Source organism: Zingiber officinale, chromosome 3B, assembly GCF_018446385.1.
Source record: "Zingiber officinale cultivar Zhangliang chromosome 3B, Zo_v1.1, whole genome shotgun sequence".
Taxonomy (NCBI): domain Eukaryota; kingdom Viridiplantae; phylum Streptophyta; class Magnoliopsida; order Zingiberales; family Zingiberaceae; genus Zingiber; species Zingiber officinale.
The window spans coordinates 95,730,479-95,754,529 of NC_055991.1; the positions used below are offsets into that span (position 1 = coordinate 95,730,479).

The following is a 24,051-nucleotide window of genomic DNA, read 5'->3' on the forward strand; positions in this document are numbered from 1 at the left end:
TAGAGGATAATTCCACAAATAACTAAACAAATGTTTATATATACTCTAAACCCTAAGATCCGCTAAGGTAACGAATCTACCTTTTTCTAAACCCTAAGATCCAAAGAAAGAAAAGAAATTCTACTATATAGATCACAATTCTTAACTTGTAAGGAAAGAAAAGAAATCCTAACAAAAGGAAAAAAACTCATAATCCTAAAATCTCTAAACAAACTCAAAATCCAAAAATACAAAAAAAAAATATCAAAAATACCTAAAATACCAAGCAACTGACACCATGGCGAAAGAGGCCGCGACAACGACAGAAGGGTGCGCCGCGACAGCCACCACCCCAAGTGAATCTCCCTTCAATGGCCCCGACACGGACAAGCTCATCCGGGTGCTACAAGTGCAACATCTCATCGAGTGATCTAGTCAATAAGAGCGTCGACCTCTTGTTTATCGTCGAGATCCATGCCACCGCCCATATGGACTCATATGGGTTATCTCCACCAACTTCAGCCCCACTAGCTTCATCTCGCCATCGAAAAAGCGACAATGTCCTTGATCAAATCAGTGGCTTTAGCACCTCATTAACCAGATGCAGAAGTTTCTCGATCATGGCAACAATAACTTTTAGTGAGTCTTGTGTCTCCACTTCCACCAAGACATGTAAATCTTCATTGTTAATTAAAGAGGCTGGAGATTGAGTAATAGTCTTATCTGAAGGTTAAATAAATTGGAGCGATAGAAACACTAGGCTGCTAATTATTGTCGGACAAAGTGGGCTTCTGATGGGAAATGGGGCTTCGTTGATAGAAACACTAGACTGCTAATTATTGTCGGACAAAGTGGGCTTCTGATCTTCAATCAGTGCTTCATATGGGTCTTCCTCATCATCGTCATCGCTATCCTAATTTGAACTCCTCACTTTAAATCTACTAAGTCACTAGTTCTCTCTAGTTCTTAGGTCTCCTTTTTACCAGATGCATTTAGTCGTGTTCTCTGTACATAAAGAATTGCACCGTTCCATTTAGTAGTGCTTTGGTGAGTCACAACACTAATTATGTGTCTTGAAGATCAACTAGTCATAGTGGAAACAAAGGAGGTGACTCACAAGACTTTGAAACTCGAACGCCGAATTCAGGTGGTATTATGTGCAACTATTGTCGTAAACTAGGTCATACAAAGTTTGTGTAGAAAGTTTCAATATAAAAATCAATAAAAACACTTGGCCCATATTGCATCCAATGCCTCTAATAAATCGGTCCTTATCTTTGTACATGAATTTGCCAAATTCTCAAAATATTAGGAATCACTTAAGTCTTCATCTCCCTCTTTCACTGCTATTGTTGATTCAACTAAACAAAACACATGTCTTTTATCATCCTCCAAATGGATCATTGATTCTGGTGTCACGGATCATATGATAAGTAATTCTAGTCTCTTTTTTACTTTTCAATCGAAAGCCAACACTCCTACTGTTACTTTATCTGGTCACCATCTTATGTTCATGGGTCTGGCACTATCAATCATACCCCTTTACTTTCTCTATCCTCTATCTTATATTTATCCAATTTATCTTTTAATTTGCTCTTTGTCAGTCAACTAATTCATAATCTTAACTGTTGTATCTCATTTTTTCTTGATCATTGCTTATTTTAGGATCTTTTAACAAAGAAGATTATTAGTAAAGGACATAAGTCTAAAAGCCTCTAATATACCACTCCTAAATTCATTTGCTTGCTAAGTGTCACTTCTCCTTTCAAGACTCGTTGTAGGTTGGGACATCCATTTCTCTCTTTACTCAAAAAGCTTTGTCCACAATATGGTAAGGTGTCTTCATTAGATTGTGAGTCATGTCAGATTGCAAAACATCACCATCTTATTTCGAGTCCTAGAGGAAATAAATGTGCAACTATTCCCTTTTGAATTAGTTCATTATGATATTTAAGGTTCTTGTCCTATTTTGTCTAAGCCTAATTTTAAATATTTTATTACTTTTGTGAATGATTATTCATATGTAACTTGGTTATATTTAATGAAAAATCATTCTGAGTTATTTTCTCTGCTTTATACCTTTTGTGCTAAAGATTAAAACTCAGTCCAATACGACCATGCGTACTCTGAGAAGTGATAATGCCAAGAAATATACGTTCGATTTATTCCAATCTTATATGGGTCAGAATGACATGCTTTATGAAACCTCTTATTTTGATACTCCATATAGTTGAACGTAAAAACATACATCTTATTGAAACTGCACATACCCTTTTCTTTCAAATGAATGTGCCTATTATCAGTATACATTATTTATCATATGATCGTATATTTTAGTTACCATATTATCTATATATATTAGTTAATATATCTGTCAATTAGCCTAATTATAATTTCCTAATATAGATTCCTAGTTAGTATATCAATATGTCTCACTCTTCAATAAAAAATATGAATTCTTTTTATCTCAAATAACAATTCCCAAAGCTTTTAGGGCTGATATAATTTATCTAGCATGTTTTCTTATTAACCGCATGTCATCCTAAACCCTAATCCTCTATTCTTGGTAAGATCCCTTACAAAATCCATTTTCCCAATAAATCATCATTTCCTATTAATTGTAGGACATTTGGTAGCACTTGTTTTCTTCGGGATGTTCCTCCGCGTGTCACTAAATTAGAACCCAAGTCTTTGAAGTGTATCTTTCTTGATTATTCTCGTCTTTAGAAAGGTATAAGTATTATTATTCCAGTATTAACAAATATTTTGTCTTAATTGATGTTACCTTCATGGAAGACACCTTATTTCCCGTCCTCATCTATTCCAACTCGTCAAAAGGAGGATTTGTTAATGTAATAGCTATTCTATTACATCCTCCGCACTTGTCCTGGAATAGGATTATGTCAAGCCTCCAATTATTCAAATATACTCCAGGCATCAACCTCTTGATTTATATCCTGCACCTACTAATTCATCATCAGATCCAGTCCCAAGCAATAATCTTCCTATTACGTTACGCAAAGGTAGACACCAATGTACTTATCCCACTTCTTTTGTTTCATATAACGGCTTATCATCTCTTCTTATTCTTTTATTGCATCACTTATCTCTATTCTTAAAACTGTATATGAGACCGTATCTCATCCTCGTTAGAAATATACAATGATAAAGGAGATGAATGCTTTAGATGACAATGACGCTTGGGACTTGTCAATCTACCTCAGGGAAAGAAGATATTGGATGCAAATGAGTATTCACAGTTAAAGTCAATCTAGATGAGTCGGTTGCCGGATTAAAAGTTCGTCTTGTCGTAAAGGTTATGTTCAGACCTATGATGTGGATTATTCTAACACTTTTTCTCTTGTTACAAAGTTAACATCTGTTCGATTGTTAATTTCAATAGTCATTACTCATCATTGGCCTTTAAATCAACTTGATATCAAGAAAGTTTTTCTTCATGGTGATTTTCAAGAGGAAGTGAATATAGAGCAACCTGAGGGGGAGTTGAGTTTGTCATCTTCAAAATTTTTGTATGGTTTAAAACAGAGTTCTCATGCTTGGTTTGGAAAATTTAGACAAGTTAAAATTTTGGTATGATGAAAAGCAAGTTTAACCATTCTGTTCTACAAGTAGTCAAAAGTTGGTATCATACTATTAGTTGTGTATGTGGATGATATTGTTATAATCTCATCTTTTAAATCTTTCATTCATACTCAATTTCACATGAAAAACTTTGGGTTGTTAAAGAATTTCTTGGGTGTTAAAGTTATGAGTAAAAAAAGATATATTTCTATCTTAGAGAAAATATGTCTTCGACCTATTAACTGAGATAAGAAAATTGAGGGCAAAGCCTTGTAGTACTTCAATGACTCAGAACATGCACTACACAGGAGATGGGGAACTAATTAAACATTCTGAGTGATGCGGTGATACGGAAGGGCCCACTCCGCGGAGGGTCAGCGCCACGGTGGGGGTCAAAGTCAAGGTCCACTCCCCTATATCACCGGTCGGTCGGGCAACCCACTTGCCCGATCAAGATAGAAAATGTCCGGTCCGATATCATCACAGCTCGGCCATGCGTCGAGCTTCTGACGCTCATAAGAGCTAAATATCGGCGGGGCACACCCCGAGTGGCCAGCCCGCTCGGACTTACATCAAATTTGGAGCCGGCGAAGCGGAGTTACGACCGAGCAGATTATACTCAGACCAGGCTTCCCGCTCAGCATGGCAACGTAGCTCGGACAGTGGAAGGTTGGCCGAGTGGCTCTCCCGCTCGGGCCAATAACAGACAAAAGGAGGATCCGACGATATCCTTTTTGGGAACCAAGCCACCAACAACCGACATGCTTGGCGGCATGATCAGGCAGAGGATCGTACGACGGGAGCTTCCACTGTCACGTCAGAGATGTGTTCAACTCGTTGAGGTATTGTGTCAGGGACACTTTACTGAGATCTTTTCAAGAAAAGCCTCGAGAAGCGTGCACGCCTTGGGAAGTGTGCACGCGTGCTACAGGAGCCCTATATAAAGAGGTCCAAGCTTCGTCGAAGGTATGCGCACATTACTGTTGCTACTGTTCTTCTACTTCTTCGCTCTACTACTTCCACATCGCCGGTGACTGACTTGAACGTCGGAGGGCCAACGCCGGGAACCCTTCCCTGGCTCGGCACTGACGTGGTTGTGGTTGCAGGTCCGCTTCGCTCGGAGTCTTCGCACAGTCAACAGGAGCGTCACATCCCCAGTATCTGTCGACTCGACTTTCGGACAGGATCACTGAGAGATATCGAAGATTAGTTGGGAAGTTGAATTACCTTACCATGACTCATCTAAATATTGCATATTCGGTTAGTGTTGTTCACTCAGTTTATGGACAGGGTATCATGGGCACACTCATACTAAATGTTTTTAAAATGCAGATTGGGCAAGTTCCAAAATGGATAGAAAATCTACTTTAGGTTATTATATATTTATTGGAGAGAATTTATTTTCATAAAAGAGTAAGAAGCAAAATATTGTGTCACAATTCAGTGCAAAGTCAGAATATATTTGTGTGTGAGATAACATGGATATATCAACTTTTATTGAAGTAAGACTTAAAACTTCAATACCAGCAAAACTGTGATGTGATAACTAAGTTGTTCTTCATAATACATCGAATTCTGTGTTTCATGAGCGAACTAAGCATATTGAAATTGATTATCATTTTCTTCGTAAGAAAATTCAACAAAGCTTGATTTCTACAAGATAACTAAGGATATCTTCATAAAAGTTTTAAATGGGGTTCAAGTTGATTATGTTTGAAACAAGTTGGGTATGATTAATATTTATACTTCAACTTGAAGAGTATTATTTGTATATATTAGTTACCATATTATCATATATATTAGTTATGATATTATTAAATATATTAGTTACCATATTATTTGTATTATTAGTTAATATATCTATCGATTAGGCTAATTGTCAATAAAAGTATGAATTCTTTTTATCTCAAATAATAGTTCCCAAAGATTTTTGGGCCAATGTAGTTTCTCTAACATGTTTTCTTATTAATCGCATGTCATCCTCTGAGATCCCTTGCAAAATCCTTTTTCCCAATAAGTCATTTCTTGTTAACTCTAGGATATTTGGTAGCATTTGTTTTGTTCGAGATGTTCATCCACATGTCATTAAATTAGATCTCAAATTTTTGAAGTGTATCTACCTTGGTTATTCTCATCTTCAGAAAAGTTCCCAGTATTAACAAATATTTTACCTCAATTGATGTTATCTTCATGGAAGACACACCTCATTTCCGGTCCTCACCTATTCCGACTCGTCAAAGGGAGGATGATGATTTGTTGGTGTATTCTATCGCATCCTTTGCAATAGTCCCCAAATCAAATCCAATCAAGACTCCTATTATTCAAGTCTACTACAGGTGTCAACCTCTTGATTCATGTACTAACCTACTACTTAATCATCAGATCCAGTACCGAGCGATGATCTTCCTATTGTGTTACGCAAAGGTAAACGCCAGTGCACTTATTCTATTTCTTTTCTTTTGTATAACGGTTTATCTTCCTCTTGTCCTTTTATTGCTTCACTTAACTCTATCTCTATTCGTAAAACTATCTATGAGGTCATATCTCATCCTCGTTGAAAAGATGAAATGATAAAGGAGATGAATGCTTTAGATGACAATGGCGCTTGGGACTTGGTCGTTCTACCTTTAGGGAAGCGGATGCAAATGAGTATTTGCAGTTAAAATCAATTCGGATGGGTCAATTACCAAATTAAAAACTCGACTTGTCGCTAAAGGTTATGCTTAGACCTATGGTGCGGATTATTCGGACACTCTTTTCTCCGATTGCAAAGTTGACATCTATTCGATTATTTAATTCAATGGTCGCTACTCATCATTAACTTTTACATCAACTTGATATAAAAAATGCTTTTCTTCATGATGATCTTCAAGAGGAGGTGTATATGGAGCAACATCCTAGTTTTGTTGCTCAGGGGGAGTCAAGGGCGAGTTTGTCATCTTCGAAAATCTTTGTATGGTTTGAAACAGAATCCTCATGCTTGGTTTGGAAACTTTAGTTAGATTGTTGAAAATTTTGGTATGTTAAAAAGCAAGTATAACCATTGTGTTCTACAAGCAGTCATTCTGTCAGCTGTGTATGTGAATGATATTGTTATCACTGAAAGTGATACTACAGGAATCTCATCTATTAAATCTTTCATTCATATTCAGTTTAACACGAAAGACGATGCTAAAGTATTTCTTTGGTGTTGAAGTTACGAGTAAAAAAGGTTTATTTCTATCTCAAATAAAATATGTCCTCGACCTATTAAGTGAGACAGCAAAATTGGGGCAAATTAGTGCTCCAATGACTCAAAACATACACCTCACAAGATGGGAAACTATTTGAACATCCTGAGAGATATCAAAAGTTGGTTGGAAAGTTGAATTACCTTACTGTGATTCATCCAGATATTATATATTCGGTTAGTATTGTTAGTCAGCTTATGTCATCTCCAACCATTCATCATTCGGTAGGGTTACATCAAATTTTGTGTTATTTGAAGGGAGCACCCGGACGGAGTATCGTATATGTAAATCATGGGCACACTCGAATGTTTTTCAGATGCAGATTAGACAGGTTCTAAAATGGACAGAAAATCTACTTCAGGTTAGTTATCTTTGTTATAGAAAATTTAGTCTCATAAAAGAGTAAGAAATAAAACGTTGTGTCATAATCTAGTGCAAAGTTAGAATATAGGGTTATGGCAAAGTCTATGTAAAATAACGTGGACATATCAACTTTTGACTGAAGTAGGACTTAAAATTTCAATACGAGCAAAACTATGGTGTAATAATCAAGAGCTCTTCATATTGCATCAAGCGAAGTAAGCACCTTGAAATTAATTGTTCTTCTGTTCATGAGAAAATTCAACAAGGCTTGATTTCTACGAGATATGTGAAGACTGAAGAATAACTAGAGGATATTTTTACAAAAGCTTTAAATGAGGTTCGGGTTAATTATCTTTGTAACAAGTTGCGTATGATTAATATTTATGCTTAATGTGAAGGGGAGTGTGTATATTTGTTGCTATACTATCTGTATATATTTTAGTTAATATATATGTCAATTAGCTAATTCTCAATTAGCATAATTATAGTTTGCTAAGATAAATTAAAGGGTGTCTATTCTTTTATCTCAAATAATAATTTTTAACTTGACAAAAATAATATTCCACTATTAGTTTACATTCAAATCAGAATACTCAAATGTCTTCAAGGTTCTACATTGTTTATGATCTCAAAATAAACATTCTAATAATAAGAAGAATTAATTAAAAAAACATTTAGCTTAGAGGAAAAAGAAAATACATGGCAAATATTTGCAACCAAAACGAAAGAACCACTGTAAATGATGCATAAAATAAAAATACCTGTATTAACAAACAAAGGAAAACTATGAGACTAAAAACATAAAGGCCTCCAACATCCGCAAAGAATCCCACTGCAATTAGTAAATAGATAAGAAAATTTATGGTTCTGGAGACTATAACTTAGGAAAATACTCCATGCAAAAAATATAGATTAACTCAGTACAAAAAAATAAAAACTTCTACAAAATTATTAAAATCACAGCATAGGCTATGTAAAGGAAATCATGCATTTGTTATTCTATAAAGCAAATAGCATAATTTCAAACTAAAATTGTGTTATTTTCTCACTTTAATGAGAATCTACAACTTAAAAATTCAACAAATGGTAGACTGAGATTGAACATTCATGATTCATTGTAAAAATTGTCATATGAATTTAAAACATAAATTAATCTGCAAATAATGATTGCGGTTATTGAAATATGATCAACTAAAGACGCAGAGCAGAATTTACACTTCATACTGAAACAAAAACCAACCTTACAACCACAGTCATGAAATTGGGAAATAGGTTCTGTTAGAATAAGTATAGGGGTAGTTTGGTCTTTTGGCTTCTTTCTTCTTTTCTATATAAAGGCCTAACTCGTGGTTCCTAGATACGAGATTTTAGGTTTTACTTTGTACATGGTATCAGAGCGAGGTTAAAACCCTAAACCTAATTTCCTTATCTCTCTCGCCACGAGCATCTCCTCGTCAGCGCCGCGCCTCTCTCTCTCGCCGCGCCTCTCTCTCGCCGCGAGCATCTCCCTCGTCACGCCATCTCCCTCGCTGCGAGCAGCTACTTGCGCTGCGCCCGAGTTACTGTTCCTCACGCCGCCTCCTTCCTCGCGCCGCCTCCTTCCTTTCTGCCGCGCGAGTTCTCCAGCAGCGACAACCCTCCAGCAATGGGCCTCTCTCCAGCAGCGAGCGCCGTGTGAGTTCTCCAGCGGCGACTCCCTTCCTCAATTTCTCCGCTCGGCCGCCATCTGTGTTTCGTGGTCGGCTGTCGTCCGCCACCTGTCCACTTGCGGCAACCCTAGACCAAGATCTCTCGGAGGTTCTTCTCCCGTGGCGGGCGGCCGCTGGTCTGATCTCCCACCGTCTCTCTTTTAAGGAATTGGTCTGATCTCCCACCGTCTGGTCTGAACTCTCTTTCTGCCGTCTCCAGCAGCCAACAAGCTTCTCTGCGGCAGCCAAGAACCTGTGACGCAAAGCTGCTATCATAACCTACTGTCTTGCTTCCGTACCTCTTTCATTGAATGGAAATGGATTGGGGAAGGAACCAGGGACCCCTTAGATTAAGATTAAGTTGAGGCAGCCCTTGCCCTTTCCGGTTGAGGTGGAGCTCCTTCCAGTTGTTGTTTCCGATTTGAGAGTTCAAGCAGCCAACAAGCCTGACGCCAGAAGAAGCACTTCTGACAGAAGCAAGCGCAATCCGGTTCATAGTTCTATTCATGACTACATCTGGCGCTCTAAAGCCAGATACCTCAATCTTTACCAACCAATTACTGCACCCCTCTCTTCTGAGCAGTTGGATGGTAAAAATTATATCTCCTGGGCATCTCACATTGAACTTTGGCTTGTTGGATAGGGGTATGAGACACATCTCACTCAAACTGAAGAAGATGTTCAAGACGTCGATCGTCCTCTGTGGAAGAAGGTTGACGCTCAGTTGTGTTGTATTATCCGAGCCACCATCCATTCATCTCTTAGGAATGTTTTCCGTACTCACAAAACCTGCCAAGCTGTTTGGACACAAGCTCAACAACTCTTTACAAACACCTCTCGGCGACTCTATCAAGTTTGTGAAGATCTCATGACTATCCTCAACGTCAATCAGATTAAGGATTCAATGTCAACTTATCTGGGTTCAGTTTCTAGCATTCTTTGTGACTTCAATGAACTGCTCCCACCTGCGGCTGATCCTGTTGAAGAGCTTAAAAATCGGAAGAAATTTTTTATGTCTTTGGCTTTATATGGTCTGCCTACAGATTACTCTCATGTCCGTGACCAGATCCTAGACAGCCCCACAAAAGCTACCATGGAAAATACCTGGGCGACTCTTCTCCGTATCCCGGCCAAAGTCTTGAAGATGCCTTCTTCTGTTCCTGTTGACTCGTCAGCTTTGGTCTCTCGACACAAAGGACCTCCACCTCGCAAGGGTGGCAAAGGACGCCCTTGGTGTGACCATTGTCACCGACCGGGACACACGATTGATAAATGCTGGCGTCTACATGGTCGTCCTCCTCGTGCTGCTCAGATTGTTCAGAGTTCTGTTGCTCCTTCAGCTTCCACTTCACAGTTAACACCTGATTCGACTTCAACACCTTCCTATACTGACTTTATGAAATGGTTTGAGGATCGACAGGCTTCGGGTTCCACTGCTACCATTGCAGACGCTGGTACTTCCTTTGCTAGCATGTCTCGTTCTTCGGGTCCTTGGGTTCTTGATTCAGGGGTCACCGATCATATCACTGGTAATAAATCCCTTTTCTCCTCTCTCACTACTTCTGGTAATTTACCAACGGTCACCAAGGCCAATGGTTCCCAAACTCAATCCCAGGGTATTGGTATTGTTCATCCTTCTTCATCTCTTTCAATTCATAATGTTCTTTATGTTCCCGGCGCCCCTTTTAATTTATTGTCGATAAGTCAACTTACTCGATCTCTTGACTGTGTCATTTCTTTTACTAACACATCTGTTTACTTACAGGACCGGAGTACGGGGAGGATGATTGGCTTCGGATGTGAATCCCATGGCCTATATCGGCTTCAACAACCCTCTTTTGTTGGTTCGGCGACAACATCTCCACTACTTATTCATGCTCAGTTAGGACATCCAGGTCTTAATAAGTTGAAACAGTTACATCCTAGTCTTTCTCACTTAGAGTCTTTATCTTGTGAGTCGTGTCAATTAGGTAAGCATGTTCGTAGTTCTTTTTCTCCTCGCATTGAGAGTCGGGCTATGTCTCCTTTTGCTTTGGTTCATTCTGATGTTTGGGGTCCGAGTCGTATTTCTTCCACAATGGGGTCAAGATATTTTGTTACTCTTATAGACGATTTTTCCCGTTGTACATGGCTATATTTAATGAAGGATCGTTCAGAATTATTTTCTATTTTTGAATCCTTTTTCCTTAAAATAAAAACTCAATTTGGTACTTCCCTTCGAATTTTACAAAGTGATAATGCACGCGAGTATTTGTCTACTCAGTTTCGTACCTTCTTGACATCTCATGGCGTGTTGCATCGCACGTCTTGCCCTCATACCCCTCAACAGAATGGGGTTGCAGAACGCAAAAATCGTCATCTCCTTGAAACGACTCGGACTCTCCTTCTCCATTCTCATGTCCCTCATCAGTTTTGGGGTGATGTCGTACTTACTGCGTGTTATCTCATCAATCGCATGCCTTCATCCACTCTCCAGGGCAAAATACCTCATTAGGTACTTTATCCACATCAGTCTCTTCATCCTCTACCACCTCGGGTCTTTGGTTCTATATGTTTTGCTCATGCTCTTGATCCCGGCGTTGACAAGCTCTCTCCCCGGTCTCATAAGTGTGTTTTCCTTGGGTACCCACGGTCTCAGAAAGGGTACAAGTGTTATTCTCCTACCCTTCGTCGGTACTTCATCTCTGCTGATGTCACATTCTTTGAGTCGGTTTCTTTTTTTGCTCCTTCCGCTTCACAGGTCGAGGTTTCTCCCTCTCCACCTGCGCCAGTGACTATCTTTTGTCCTCCAGAGGCGCCTCTATCTTCTCCAGCCTCGCCTCCTCCTTTGCAGGTTTATCAACGTCGTACTCGTTCTGCTTTGCCGCCGGCCAACATCGACGCTGCTGTGGCACATCTTTGGAGCCAAGTCCTTCGTCGCTTCCTCCGGTCTCATTTCCTGAGTCTGATATTCCCATTGCACTTCGAAAAGGTATGTGTTCCACTCGTAATCCTTCTCCTCATTATGTTTCTTTGAGCTATCATCGTCTTTCTCCTTTCTATTATTCTTGCCTTTCTTCCTTGCCATTTGTTTCTCTTCCAAAGATTGTAGATGATGCCTTTGCCCATCCAGGATGGAAACAGACTATGCTTGATGAAATGAGTGCCTTACAGAGTAATGGAACTTGGAACCTCGTTCCTCTACCACCTGGGAAGTCAGTGGTTGGTTGTCGATGGGTGTTTACGGTGAAAGTTGGTATAGACGGCATGGTTGATCGGCTTAAGGCTCGTCTTGTCGCTAAAGGCTATACTCAGGTATTTGGATTGGATTATGGGGACACTTTTTCTCCTGTTGCCAAGATATCTTCTGTGTGTCTATTCCTGTCCATTGCTGCAATTCGCCATTAGCCCCTTTATCAGTTGGACATCAAAAATACATTCTTACATGGTGACCTGCTCGAGGAAGTCTACATGGAGCAACCTCCATGTTTTATTGCTCATGGAGAGTCTTCTGGTCTTGTCGCCTATGGAAATCTTTATACGGTCTCAGCAATCACCCAGCATGGTTCAATAGATTTAGTACCGTAATTCAGCAGTTTAGCATGACTCGAGAGGCTGATCATTCTGCTTTTTATCGCCACTCATCTACTGGTTGGTCATCTAGTGGTTTATGTTGATGATATTGTCATCACAGGTAATGATCATCTTGGGATTTCACAAGTAAAACAACATCTTTTCAAACATTTCCAGACAAAGGATCTTGGCAAACTCAAATATTTTCTTGGGATAGAAGTGGCACAGTCTAAAGATGGGATCATTATATCCCAAAGGAAGTATGCAATGGATATTTTGGAAGAAACAGGAATGTTAAACTCAAAGGTAGTCGACAATCCCATGGATCCTAATGTCAAGCTCCTACCAAATCAGGGGGAGCCTTTTTCAGATCCTGAACGGTATAGGCGATTGGTAGGGAAACTAAGCTACCTTACTGTCACTCGTCCGGATATCTCATTTGCAGTAAGTGTAGTAAGTCAGTTTCTTAGCTCTCCATGCAAAGAACATCGGGATGTAGTGACTCGCATTGTTCGATATATCAAGGGTGCACCAGGAAAGGGTCTTCTATATGAAGACAAAGGACATACTTAAGTCGTGGGATATTCTGATGCAGATTGGGCAGGATCTCCCTCTGATAGAAGATCCACTTCTGGATTTTGTATATTTGTCGGAGGTAACCTTGTTTCTTGGAAAAGCAAAAAACAGAATGTTGTGGCGAGATCCAGTGCAGAGGCAGAATATCGAGCTATGGCTATTGCTAGTCAAGAACTTATATGGTTAAAACAGTTGCTTCAGGAACTAAGGTTTGGAGAGGTTACACAAATGTCACTCATATGTGACAATCAAGCCGCTATGCATATTGCCTCAATCCAGTCTTCCATGAGAGAACAAAGTATATTGAAGTTGACTGTCACTTTGTCAGAGAGAAAGTCATATCTGGAGAAATATCTACTAGTTTTGTCAACTCAAATGATCAGCTAGCAGATATATTCACTAAATCACTTAGAGATCCTCGGATTGACTACATATGTAACAAGCTTGGTGTATATGATCTATATTCTCAAGCTTGAGGGGGAGTGTTAGAATAAGTATAGGGGTAGTTTGGTCTTTTGGCTTCTTTCTTCTTTTCTATATAAAGGCCTAACTCGTGGTTCCTAGATACGAGATTTTAGGTTTTACTTTGTACAGGTTCAATACTACCTGAAATTGGAAGAAAGAGAAAAATAAATAAATCCAAGACAGCAAATGAAATGTTTGATGGACCTAGAGAGCTTGAATTTGTGTTGAATGAAGACCATTACAGTCCTAATTATTTTTGTCTATCTATGCTCTTTTATCTTAACTTTGACGAATATAAGATCATCAAGAACTTTTGGCCAAAAGTGTTAGATGCCCATAGAGGCCTCAAATTCATACCAAATAGATATCATTGCACTTCTAATGATTATTTATTTAGTATATGTCATTTTTTCCCCAAGGATTTTGACAAAAAGTGTGTGACAATCTTAGAGGCCTCAGATCTATGTCAAATAAGCATCATTGTATCCTATATTTGTTGAAGGCATTTTCTCTTGAATTTGAGGACCCATCAAGTACTTTTGGGAAAAAGTATTTGGTGATATAAGAGACTAAAATTCAGGTCAAATGGGCATCAAATTGGCCTATGCTACTTTTTTCTTGATCTTGAGGCCTATAGGGATCATCAAACACATTTGGCTAAAAATTCTTAACAACCCAACTCTAAAAGCTACAAATTTATGTCAGATGGGCACCATAGCACCCCCTAGTGGTTCAATGAGTCTATCTATACTACTCTCTATTCTTGATTTTGAGGCCTATACCGTCATCTAACACTCGTGATCAAAAGTGTTTGACGACCCTAGAAATCTTAGATTTGTGTCAACTAGGCATCATTGCATCTCTGATGCTTCCCTCTATATATGCTTTTTTTCATAATTTGAGCCCTATGAGGCTGTCAAGTATTTTTGAGCAAAAGTTCTAGTTGACTACTAGCCGTCAAACACTTATTGGTCAAAGGTGTTCGATGATCAAAAATCAACTGCCAATTGATTGTTGGTTGGGAAAAAATTGTTTGGGCAAAACCGATTGGGTGGAGTATTTAGAGAAATAGGTGTAGGTGTCGCCTTTGGTAAATGTCATATTTCCTAAGACTGCACTCAAACCAATTATTCATTTAAGGTCGCTACCTAGGGATCCCTGACAACAATGGCATGCTTTCAACTTTTCAAAATAGAAGATACACCATTCCATCTAGTATATGAAAGATGGGTGCAAGAAAATTGATTTAGTCTTTGTTGGAAGTGTAAATAGAAAAATGCTTACTTAGTGTAGATGGACTTGAGACAATTATTCTGTTTGTTAGTTACCTAGAGGCATCTAACACAATGAATGTCTTTAATGTTTCATAATAGAGGTGACAGTGATATTTGATGATAGAATGCTGTATGAAAGTGGATAAGTGTTTTTATGGAGTGTAAATGAAAACTACTTGGTTCTCTTGAGTTATGGCCTTTGCTGATAAGCTTTGTTGTTATTAAGAAGAATTCTAGCGCATCTGATGATGAAGTCGACAAAAGTATTGCCATGGACCTATATCTATTGAGGACCACCTATATAACATATTATAAATACATAAGAATGTATTTGTAAAGCTGTAGTAATTAACACACAGGCAGTAATTTCACCACATAATAGAAACAAGACTACGGAGTTGCCACTCCTTGTTCTTGTCTATTGCACATAAGGAACATTTTAGAACTGAATGACACTGACTAAAACGGGTGAGTAACAATGGTGTATTTTTTTCTTGCAAATACAAAAATCAATTCAACCGTTAGTAATATTTTATCACAATTACAGTGGTAAAGTATATAGATATGCTCAAGTGGGTTGTTGGGTGAGCCAATGTAAAGAATTAATATTATTTTTTAATATATGACCTTATAGAAGAAAAAAATTGATTTTTTGCTTAGACCAACCTAGGATGTTTTTTTAAAGGACCGTCATCGCGTGCGACAATTGATTGTCGCACAATTTTGTCATGATGTCATCGCGTGCACGCGACAGAGGAATCGCACGCACTACAATAGTGCGCGCTCGTCATCGGGCGACATTCGCGCATGCTCAACAATCGTGCGCGCTCGACAATCGCGCGCATTTGACGTCGCGGGACACAAGGCATGTCACTATTCCATCGCGACCAGCACCGCCGGAGGAGTCGCAGGACGCCTCCGGCGCCTCCGGAGGAGTTCTGACAGCGCCGGAGGAGTCGCAGGACTCCTCCAGTGGCGCCTAAGTCCTGCGACTTCTCCAGTAGCGCCAAAGACGTCCCCTGCGACTCTCTGGCACCGCCGGAGGAGCGTGCCCAGAAGATCTTGAATTTAGGGTTTTACTGTTAAAAATTAAATATTTTTATTTAATTAATTCAAATATTTTCTAACTTAAGTGTGATATTTTGAAGAGACTTTTATATAGCCTAATTAAATTATCCCAACAAAATATAAATATATTTAAAATTTTTAAAAATAATAATAATAAATTTTATTAGTTAATATTCTGAAAATTAATTTTACTAATTTAAATTTTATTTAAAAATTCTAAAAAAAATTTAAAAAATTTTAATAAATCATATTCATATTTTAATATTTTAATATTTTTTAATTATTTTATATTTTTTTCTGTTTTACTATTTAATTAATATTCTGATTTTTTATCATTTTAAATATATATTATTTAAAATAATAATTAATTTAAATAAATAAATAGTTAATTTATATAATTATTATACATAACGTAACATTTTTTAATTAATTTATATACTTATTATAGAAAAAATATAGAATTAATTTAAAATTTAGATTCATGAATATTAAGATATTTAGGGTGCATTTGGTTTGTAAAATTTATTCATTTTCTACTTTTCATTTTCTATTTCTATTTTTGCATTTTCGACTATAGTTTTTAGAAAATAAAAAATGTGTTTGGTATGATAGACTGAATTTCTATTTTATAGAAAAGAAAACTGGAAAATGTATTTGGTAGGCTAATATGGAAAATGGTAAGCAAAATTATTCTTATTTAGAAAAAACAAAGATGAAAAACTAAGGGGGGTTTGGTTTGATTATTTTCTATTTTCATTTTTTGTAAAAATAGAAAACATGTTTGGTTGATAATTTGTATCTCTGTTTTTCAAAAAATGAGATATCATTTTTCAGAAAACTAGAAAACGTCTAAACGTCGTTTTCAAAAAAAAAAATGAAAACGCGGTCGAAAATATGAAAATGCGGTCGAAAAATAGGAAAATGCGGTCAAAAAATTGGCGTTTTCTTATCGCCAATTTCTTTTTTCCTCATCTCCCTTCCTCCCGACTCCCGTGCCTCTCCCCGTGCCCTAAAACGCCACTTCCGCTCCTCCTCTCCCCGTGCCCTAAAACGCCACTTCCACCACCCCTCTTCCCATGCCCTAACTTCCCTTTTGTGGAGCTTCCGTAGCGCCACCGCTCCTCCTTCGCCACCTGTTGCTCATGCACCGCCAGCCCTTTGCTGGTCCTGCATCCCCGTCTGTCAGGCTCGCCTCCTCTATATTTTTGCGCAATCCCTTCCGTTTGTCGCCTCCTCGACAAATTATGCACGTGATCCCTTCCGTCACCTCCTCCATAAATTGGGCGTGCAATCCCTTCCGTCTACTGGGCTTCCTCTTCCCTTTCGTCGTGATCTTGCTGTGCCAAAATTTCGGTGCATTTATCTACACCCACCTCTACTTATTCCAGATCGTGTAAGCATCAAAGTCATATTTTCAATTTGTTCCATGGCAGATTTTCAACCTTTGACTTAATCTCGTATGATATTAATTTTTAACATCATGTATCTTGTTCCTTTAGCTCAAACAATTATTTCCCTGATACAAACTGATTATGTTTTGAGTTTCCACATGAAGATGAGTGGATCAGAGTTGAATGACAATTTTTTTGCTTTCTTAGTTGAATTCTTTATAGCTCACAAGGAATTCTGTAAAATATCGCCATGACTTGTGGAGTTAATCTTGTATTAAAATTTGAATATACTATTTGCATGCATTGTTTAGAAAGATATAAAGAGATCTGACATTCTTTTCCATTTTCCTTAATTCTATTGTTCTTACTGTTCTTCATTCTATTGTGTCATATCGATGTGGAGAAATATGAGTGGTCAAAGGCTAATGTTGTCGTGTTTGTCGAAATCATTTACGATAAAACGAAGCAAAATAAGCTACAAACATCTACCTTTAGTAAAACAGTTTGGGAGGAGATCAACAAAGAATTATATCTAACTACGAAGATGAATTATGGTGTCAATAGGCTCAAAGGTAAATGGAATCATCTACGCACCCGGCAACGACTTTTTGCTGCATTGCTTGCTCATATTGGAGTTACAATGGATCCAAACACCGGTAAAGTGAATGCTCCAGAGGAAGTGTGGGCAGAATTTTATATGGTAAATATTTTTATCCATTCAAATATATATTTTTATTGTATGCTAGTGTATAATAAAATGCTTTCCTAATCAATGGTACAGAAAAATAAAAGGGAGTAAAAGGCAATACAAAAGGAAGGTTGTGATCATTTTAACATTCTTAGTGAAGTTTTCGGTGGGACAACTACAACAGGTGATATGCACAGGGCTTCTACTCAATTACCTCCCACATCTGATGAAGAGAGAGAGCTCGAAGAAGCATTCATTAATAGAGGTGTTAACTCATATGTTGAAGTCGTTGATGACGAGAATGAGGATGTCGGAGGGGAACCTAATAATTGGTGGCGGCGTGTTGCAGAATCATCCATATAGTCGGCAACGTACAGATCCTAAACTTTCAAGAATTGAAAAATATGAGGCTTGTATGGACAAGTGGAGTAATACCATGGAACAGCTGAGTGGAGAATTCATTTCTAGGCAAAAATAACCTAGAGTTGAGGGCTGCCAAGTTAGAACGTGAACAAGATATATCCTGCTCTTCTGGAACTAGCGTGTTCAATGATCCTTACTCTATAGAGATGTGCATGCAAATTTTAAATGGGATGGAATCATTATCTACCCAAGCGTACACAAAAGCTACCGAAGCTTTCCTTAAACCTGTCTACGTGAAATTTTCATGAAAATTCCATCAAATAGGAGAGCTGACTGGTTGGATTGCCTCAATCTTGAGCATGTGTAGGATTATATGTTGCCAAGTTGATGGGGAGTGCTTTTATTACCTAGCCGAAAACTACTTAATGTTAATGGAGTTTGTTTGATTTCTTGGCTTGAATATTGAAGGCTTGTTTTATAATTTGGAATTTAATGTTGAAGCCTATGTTGAGCTTTTCAATATGAATTATTTATTGGTTGTTTATGAGATAAATCTCTTGGTAATTTTATACATGTGTGTGTTGATTTTAATATTGGTTTGTTGCATAGCATGTCAAGCTCTGATGATGAATCTAATGAATTGGGCCCAGATATCAATTTGTTAATAGTTTTGGGTATCGCAAATGATTTTTCTCATGACATGATGACTGAATATCTTGAATATATTGATCGAATGTCGTGTCGAACTTCATCTCTTATTGGAAGGATGTATATACAAGAAATACTTGATAGACACCCCCAAGTTTGCTTTGACAATTTCCGTATGTCAAAACATGTATTTGTGAGTTTTTGTAGAACATTAAAAGAGATTAATATATTGCAAGATGGAAAGAAAGTTACAGTTGAAGAAGGTGTCGCTCTGTTCTTACTAATTGTCGGGCACAACACACGACATCGAATATGTGCAAATCAATTTCAACATTCATTCTACACTAGTAGCAAGTGGTTCAAACGAGTTCTATGAGCTATTTGTACCTTGGGCACATATATTATTCGACCATATGAACACAATGGCATCCATCCTCGCATACACTAATGTGTCTACTTACATTAACAATTTATCCTTAGTTACACATTGTGCATTTTTAGAATTGTATTGGAGCTATCGATGGGACTCACATGTCGGCATGGGCACCATCGTTAATTCAGACATCTTTTCGTGGTAGAAAGGTTATTGTTACACAAAATGTGATGCTTGCAAGCAACTTCGATATGCTTTTCACATTTGTGTATATTGGTTGGGAGGGGACAGCAGATGATTCCAGGGTATTCATAGACGCATTGACAAGGCATGAAAATAATTTTCCTAAACCTTGCGGTGGTAAATAACATATAAAACTCTCTCTATATATTTATTTATGTTGATGTTTTACATCATTAATATGGAAACACTATCACAGATCAATTTTATCTTGTTGATTATGGTTACCCAAACATGCTGGGGTTTCTCGCTCCGTATCGAGGTCGACGCTATCACTTACGAGATTATCGGGAGCAAGGCAGACCAAGGGGGAAGGAAGTGTTATTCAATTATAAGCACAACATGTCATAATATTATAGAGCGATGCATTGTGGTGCTCAAAGCAAGGTTCCGAATTTTAAAAGATATGCCAAACTATCTAATTACTAGACAAAGATTAATTCCAGTTGCATGTTGTGCGGTGCATAATTTCATACGTCGGCATCATGCAATGGATAATTTGTTTATGGAAAACTCTTCTGATGATATGCTTATGTCTGGAGTCGAAGGTGATTTTAGTGATCAAGAGTCGATTCCAATTGATTCAAGCCAGCTTAGATGGGAAATGTACATGATGAAATTGCAAGCAATATGTGGAATGATTATGTGGAACATCATCCATAATTAGCTTTGTATTTATGTTTAATATATTTGAACATGTGAAACAAAAAAACAATACTTCAGGACATATATTAATTGTTAGTACATATATATTAATATATAACATATGTTTTATTTAAATGGAATAGATTGAACCACTTGTTGATTTTATATTTATATAAACGTCAACTAATTCATTACATTTGGTAGATATTTTTTTATCATTTTAAATATATATTATTTAAAATTATAATTAATTTAAATAAATAAATAGTTAATTTATATAATTATTATACATAAGGTAACATTTTTTAATTAATTTATATACTTATTATAGAAAAAATATAGAATCAATTTTAAATTTAGATTCATGAATATTAAGTTTTTTTTACTTTTAGAATTCTTATTTCTGAACATATGAAACATATAATTTTATCTTAGAATGTCTCTACTAATCAACTTAGGAAATATTATATGTCTTTTATTTAAAAATTTTTGATAAAGATCTGTCAAGTTTATTATTCCTAATAAAACACTTATAATCTTGTACACCTGTGATCATTCTAAATTAAGATAGCTGAATTATTATTATTAGAAGATTATTTAATTTTAAATAAAAAAATATCAAAATCATATCTGCACGGCATGATACAATACTGAAACCGTATTGTTCCAATCTGGGACGAACCTCAACAGGAGTTGAGATTTTAAACCTTGGTTGTAGGAGAAACCAATCAAATTCTATAAGGGAACTATTGACTCTTGAACAACAAAATGAGATCTCCTATTGAGTCAAACGCAAAACTATGAGATAAAAGATGGAGAATTAGTAAGCCAGCTCATGGAAATACTAAACAGATTTCATGTAATCGAGGAACAAATTCAAAATACTGACTTGGTCAGGTACCTATTTAAGGCATTCCTCAAACTACTTTACGAGAGTTCATAGTGGATGCATATAAGGTATCTCAAGATTTGTTTATATTAAATCAGATAAATTATTTTGTGAATTTAAATTGCATAAGCAACTAACTTTGTTATGCGAGAGAAGGGTATAACTTTGGTTACGGAAAAAAGTAAAGTAATGAAGCCCAAAGCCAAGCCAAAGACTAAATCCAAGCTTGAAATTGAGTCCGAATGTGAATCCGAACCAAATAGCAATGAAGAAGATATAGCTTTAGAGATAGCAAATATGGTGAACGGAATAATGAGAAGGAAGGATCTCACTTGAAAAGGAGCCAAAAAGGAGATAGAAAAGAAGGACCAATCAATTAAAAGGAACATAAGATGGTTTAAATGCAATAAAAACAGACTACAAGCCCCAACTTAAGGATAAGGAGGAAAGACCCAAGAAATCAAAGAAGAAGAAAGCATTAAAAGCAACAAGGGACGAATCTTCTTCAAATTTAGAGGAAGAACTAAACAAACCCTCCAAGCAAATGGTGATCAAGATAGTAGAAACTGAGTCAGATTCATGTTCAAGCTCAAAATTAGATCAAGATCAAGATGAGATTAGCAACTCAAATGAGTCAACTGATTAGGTAAACCCTAAAACTGACAGACTTCACTCTATTATAGCATATTTGACTAAAACTTTAGCTAAATCCAAATCTAGAGTTAAATCACTCCTTGAGAAGGGGGGAACTAACCTTAGTTTATCAACTAAGCAGGTTCAAGGGAGAACCTCAACACAAGTTTCACAATTTGAGGAAGAGAATTCCTTGTTGAAAGCTCAAGTTAAAGTCACTATTGGAAAGGTTCACGTTAGACTAAGTATTTAGACATAATACTTGGGTCGGGCCATGTACAACAAACCTAGACTTGGGTTTAACTCAAATGTCAAACATTGTTCATGCATGTGTTTGTTAAGTAGAAAACCAAATGATAATATTAGATGTGAGAACACTTGGGTTCCTAAGTTTAGCTTAGTTAACAAGGTTGGACATAAATCATATTGGGTAGCAAAATAGCAAATTCATTATTTGAATGCAGGAACAATAGAGTCAAAACAAATGGATGTTAAATAACAGGTGCTACAGACATATAATAAAGTTCACCAGCCTCAACCTCAAAAAGTTAAATATGGTCGGCTTCAAAAACAATAATAAGCTACAAGTGCTCAGGTCAGATAGCATTGAGTTAGATTTCCATTTTATTATTAAGAAAGTTTTGTATGTTAAAAATTTTAGATATAATTTACTTAGTATAAGTCAATTGTGTGCTAGTGGATACAAAGTGGAGTTCCACTCCACTAAGTGTCTAGTAAGATCATGTGGAATTGGATGAAGAGAAAAAGAACTTAAATCTTTTTCATTATTTTATAATTTACAAGAAGTCCAACCTAAATAGGAGGATGCAAGAGACATTAGAAAGAAAGATTCCAAACAAAAGGAAAATAAAAATCTCTCTTAATTATAGATTTAATTCCTTTCCTTCTGTGTCAATCTTTATTAATCACAAATTTAATTCCTTTCCTTCTATGTCAATCTCTCTTAATTATCAAATCAAATCAGATCGGAATATTCTTTAATGTTGTCAAATCAAATCAGAATATTCCTTAATAATGTCAACACTCCCCCTCAAGTTGGTGCAAAGATATCTATCATGCCCAACTTGTTGACTTGAAATTCAAATGCTTGTTTCAACAAGCCCTTAGTCAACACATCTGCCACTTGCTATAAAGTTGGCACAAATGGCATGCAAATTATCCCTTCATCGAGTTTCTCCTTTATAAAGTGTCGGTCAATCTCAACATGCTTTGTTCTGTCATGTTGAACTGGATTTTGAGCAATGTTGATCGCTGCCTTGTTATCACAGTACAACTTCATAGGGAGATTAATTTCCTTAGTAAGATCTTCTAGGACCTTAATCCAAAGAACCTCATAGATAACTTGAGTCACAGATCTAAATTCTGCCTCGGCATTGCTTCTTGCAACTACACTTTGTTTCTTGCTTCTCCAAGAAACTAAGTTACCCCAAAGAAATGTACAGTACCCTGAAGTTGACCTCCTATCAGTGATTGATCCTGCCCAATCAGCATCAGTATACACCTCAATCCCTCTCTTATCAATTTTCCTAAAGAAGAGTCCTTTCCCTGGAGTCCCTTTCAAATATCGAAGAATTCGATATGCAGCTTCAAGGTGCTCTTTAAATGGAGAATGCATAAATTGACTTACCATACTCACAGCAAAAGCAATATCAAGGCGTGTGTGTGACAAGTAAATCAACCTTCCAACCAATCTTTGGTACCTTCCTACATCTGCAGGAGTTCCCTGTTTGACTTTTCCAAGCTTAACACTAACATCTATTGGCGTTTCTGATGGTCTGCAGTCATTCAATCCAGTTTCTTTTAAAAGATCCAGAATATATTTCCGTTGGGTAACCACAATGCCCTTCTCGGATCTTGCAACTTTCATTCCCAGAAAATATTTTAGTTGGCCCAAGTCTTTAATCTCAAATTCTTTTGCTAAGCTTTGCTTTAATCTGCTCATTTCTTGAGCATCATCACCAGTCAATATTATATCGTCCACGTAAACAATCACCACTAAAATCTTGTTTTTAGTGGATCTTTTAGTAAATAGAGTATGATCAAATTGACCCTGAATATATCCTTGACCTTTAACAAACCTTGTAAACCTGTCAAACTGAGCTCTGGGGGACTGTTTGAGTCCATATATAGACTTTCTCAGCTTGCACACTTTACCCCCAAATTTCTCAGTGAATCCAGGTGGAGGTTCCATATAAACCTCCTCTTCTAGGTTCCCATTTAAGAATGCATTCTTCACATCTAGCTAATTCAATGGCCAATCAAGGTTAGCAGCTATAGATAAAAGTATTCGTACTGTGTTTAATTTAGCAACCAGAGAAAAAGTCTCAGAGTAGTCTACTCCATAAGTCTGAGTGAACCCTTTAGCTACAAGGCGGGCTTTGTA

General features: G+C 37.1%; 1 protein-coding gene across 4 annotated transcripts in view; it reads right to left on the reverse strand.

The window, feature by feature from the left end:
* Positions 1 to 24,051, reverse strand: part of LOC121967135 — a 78,536-nt gene that overhangs the window by 39,197 nt on the left and 15,288 nt on the right. For all 4 annotated transcript variants that reach the window (XR_006107652.1, XR_006107651.1, XR_006107653.1 and 1 more), the window contains one exon: positions 7,916 to 7,986. Coding sequence is in view for 1 of the 4 variants with exons in the window: in XM_042517178.1 (XP_042373112.1) it covers positions 7,916 to 7,986 (71 nt within the window). In the remaining 3 variants the exon portion in view is untranslated. The remainder of the gene's footprint in view (positions 1 to 7,915; positions 7,987 to 24,051) is intronic.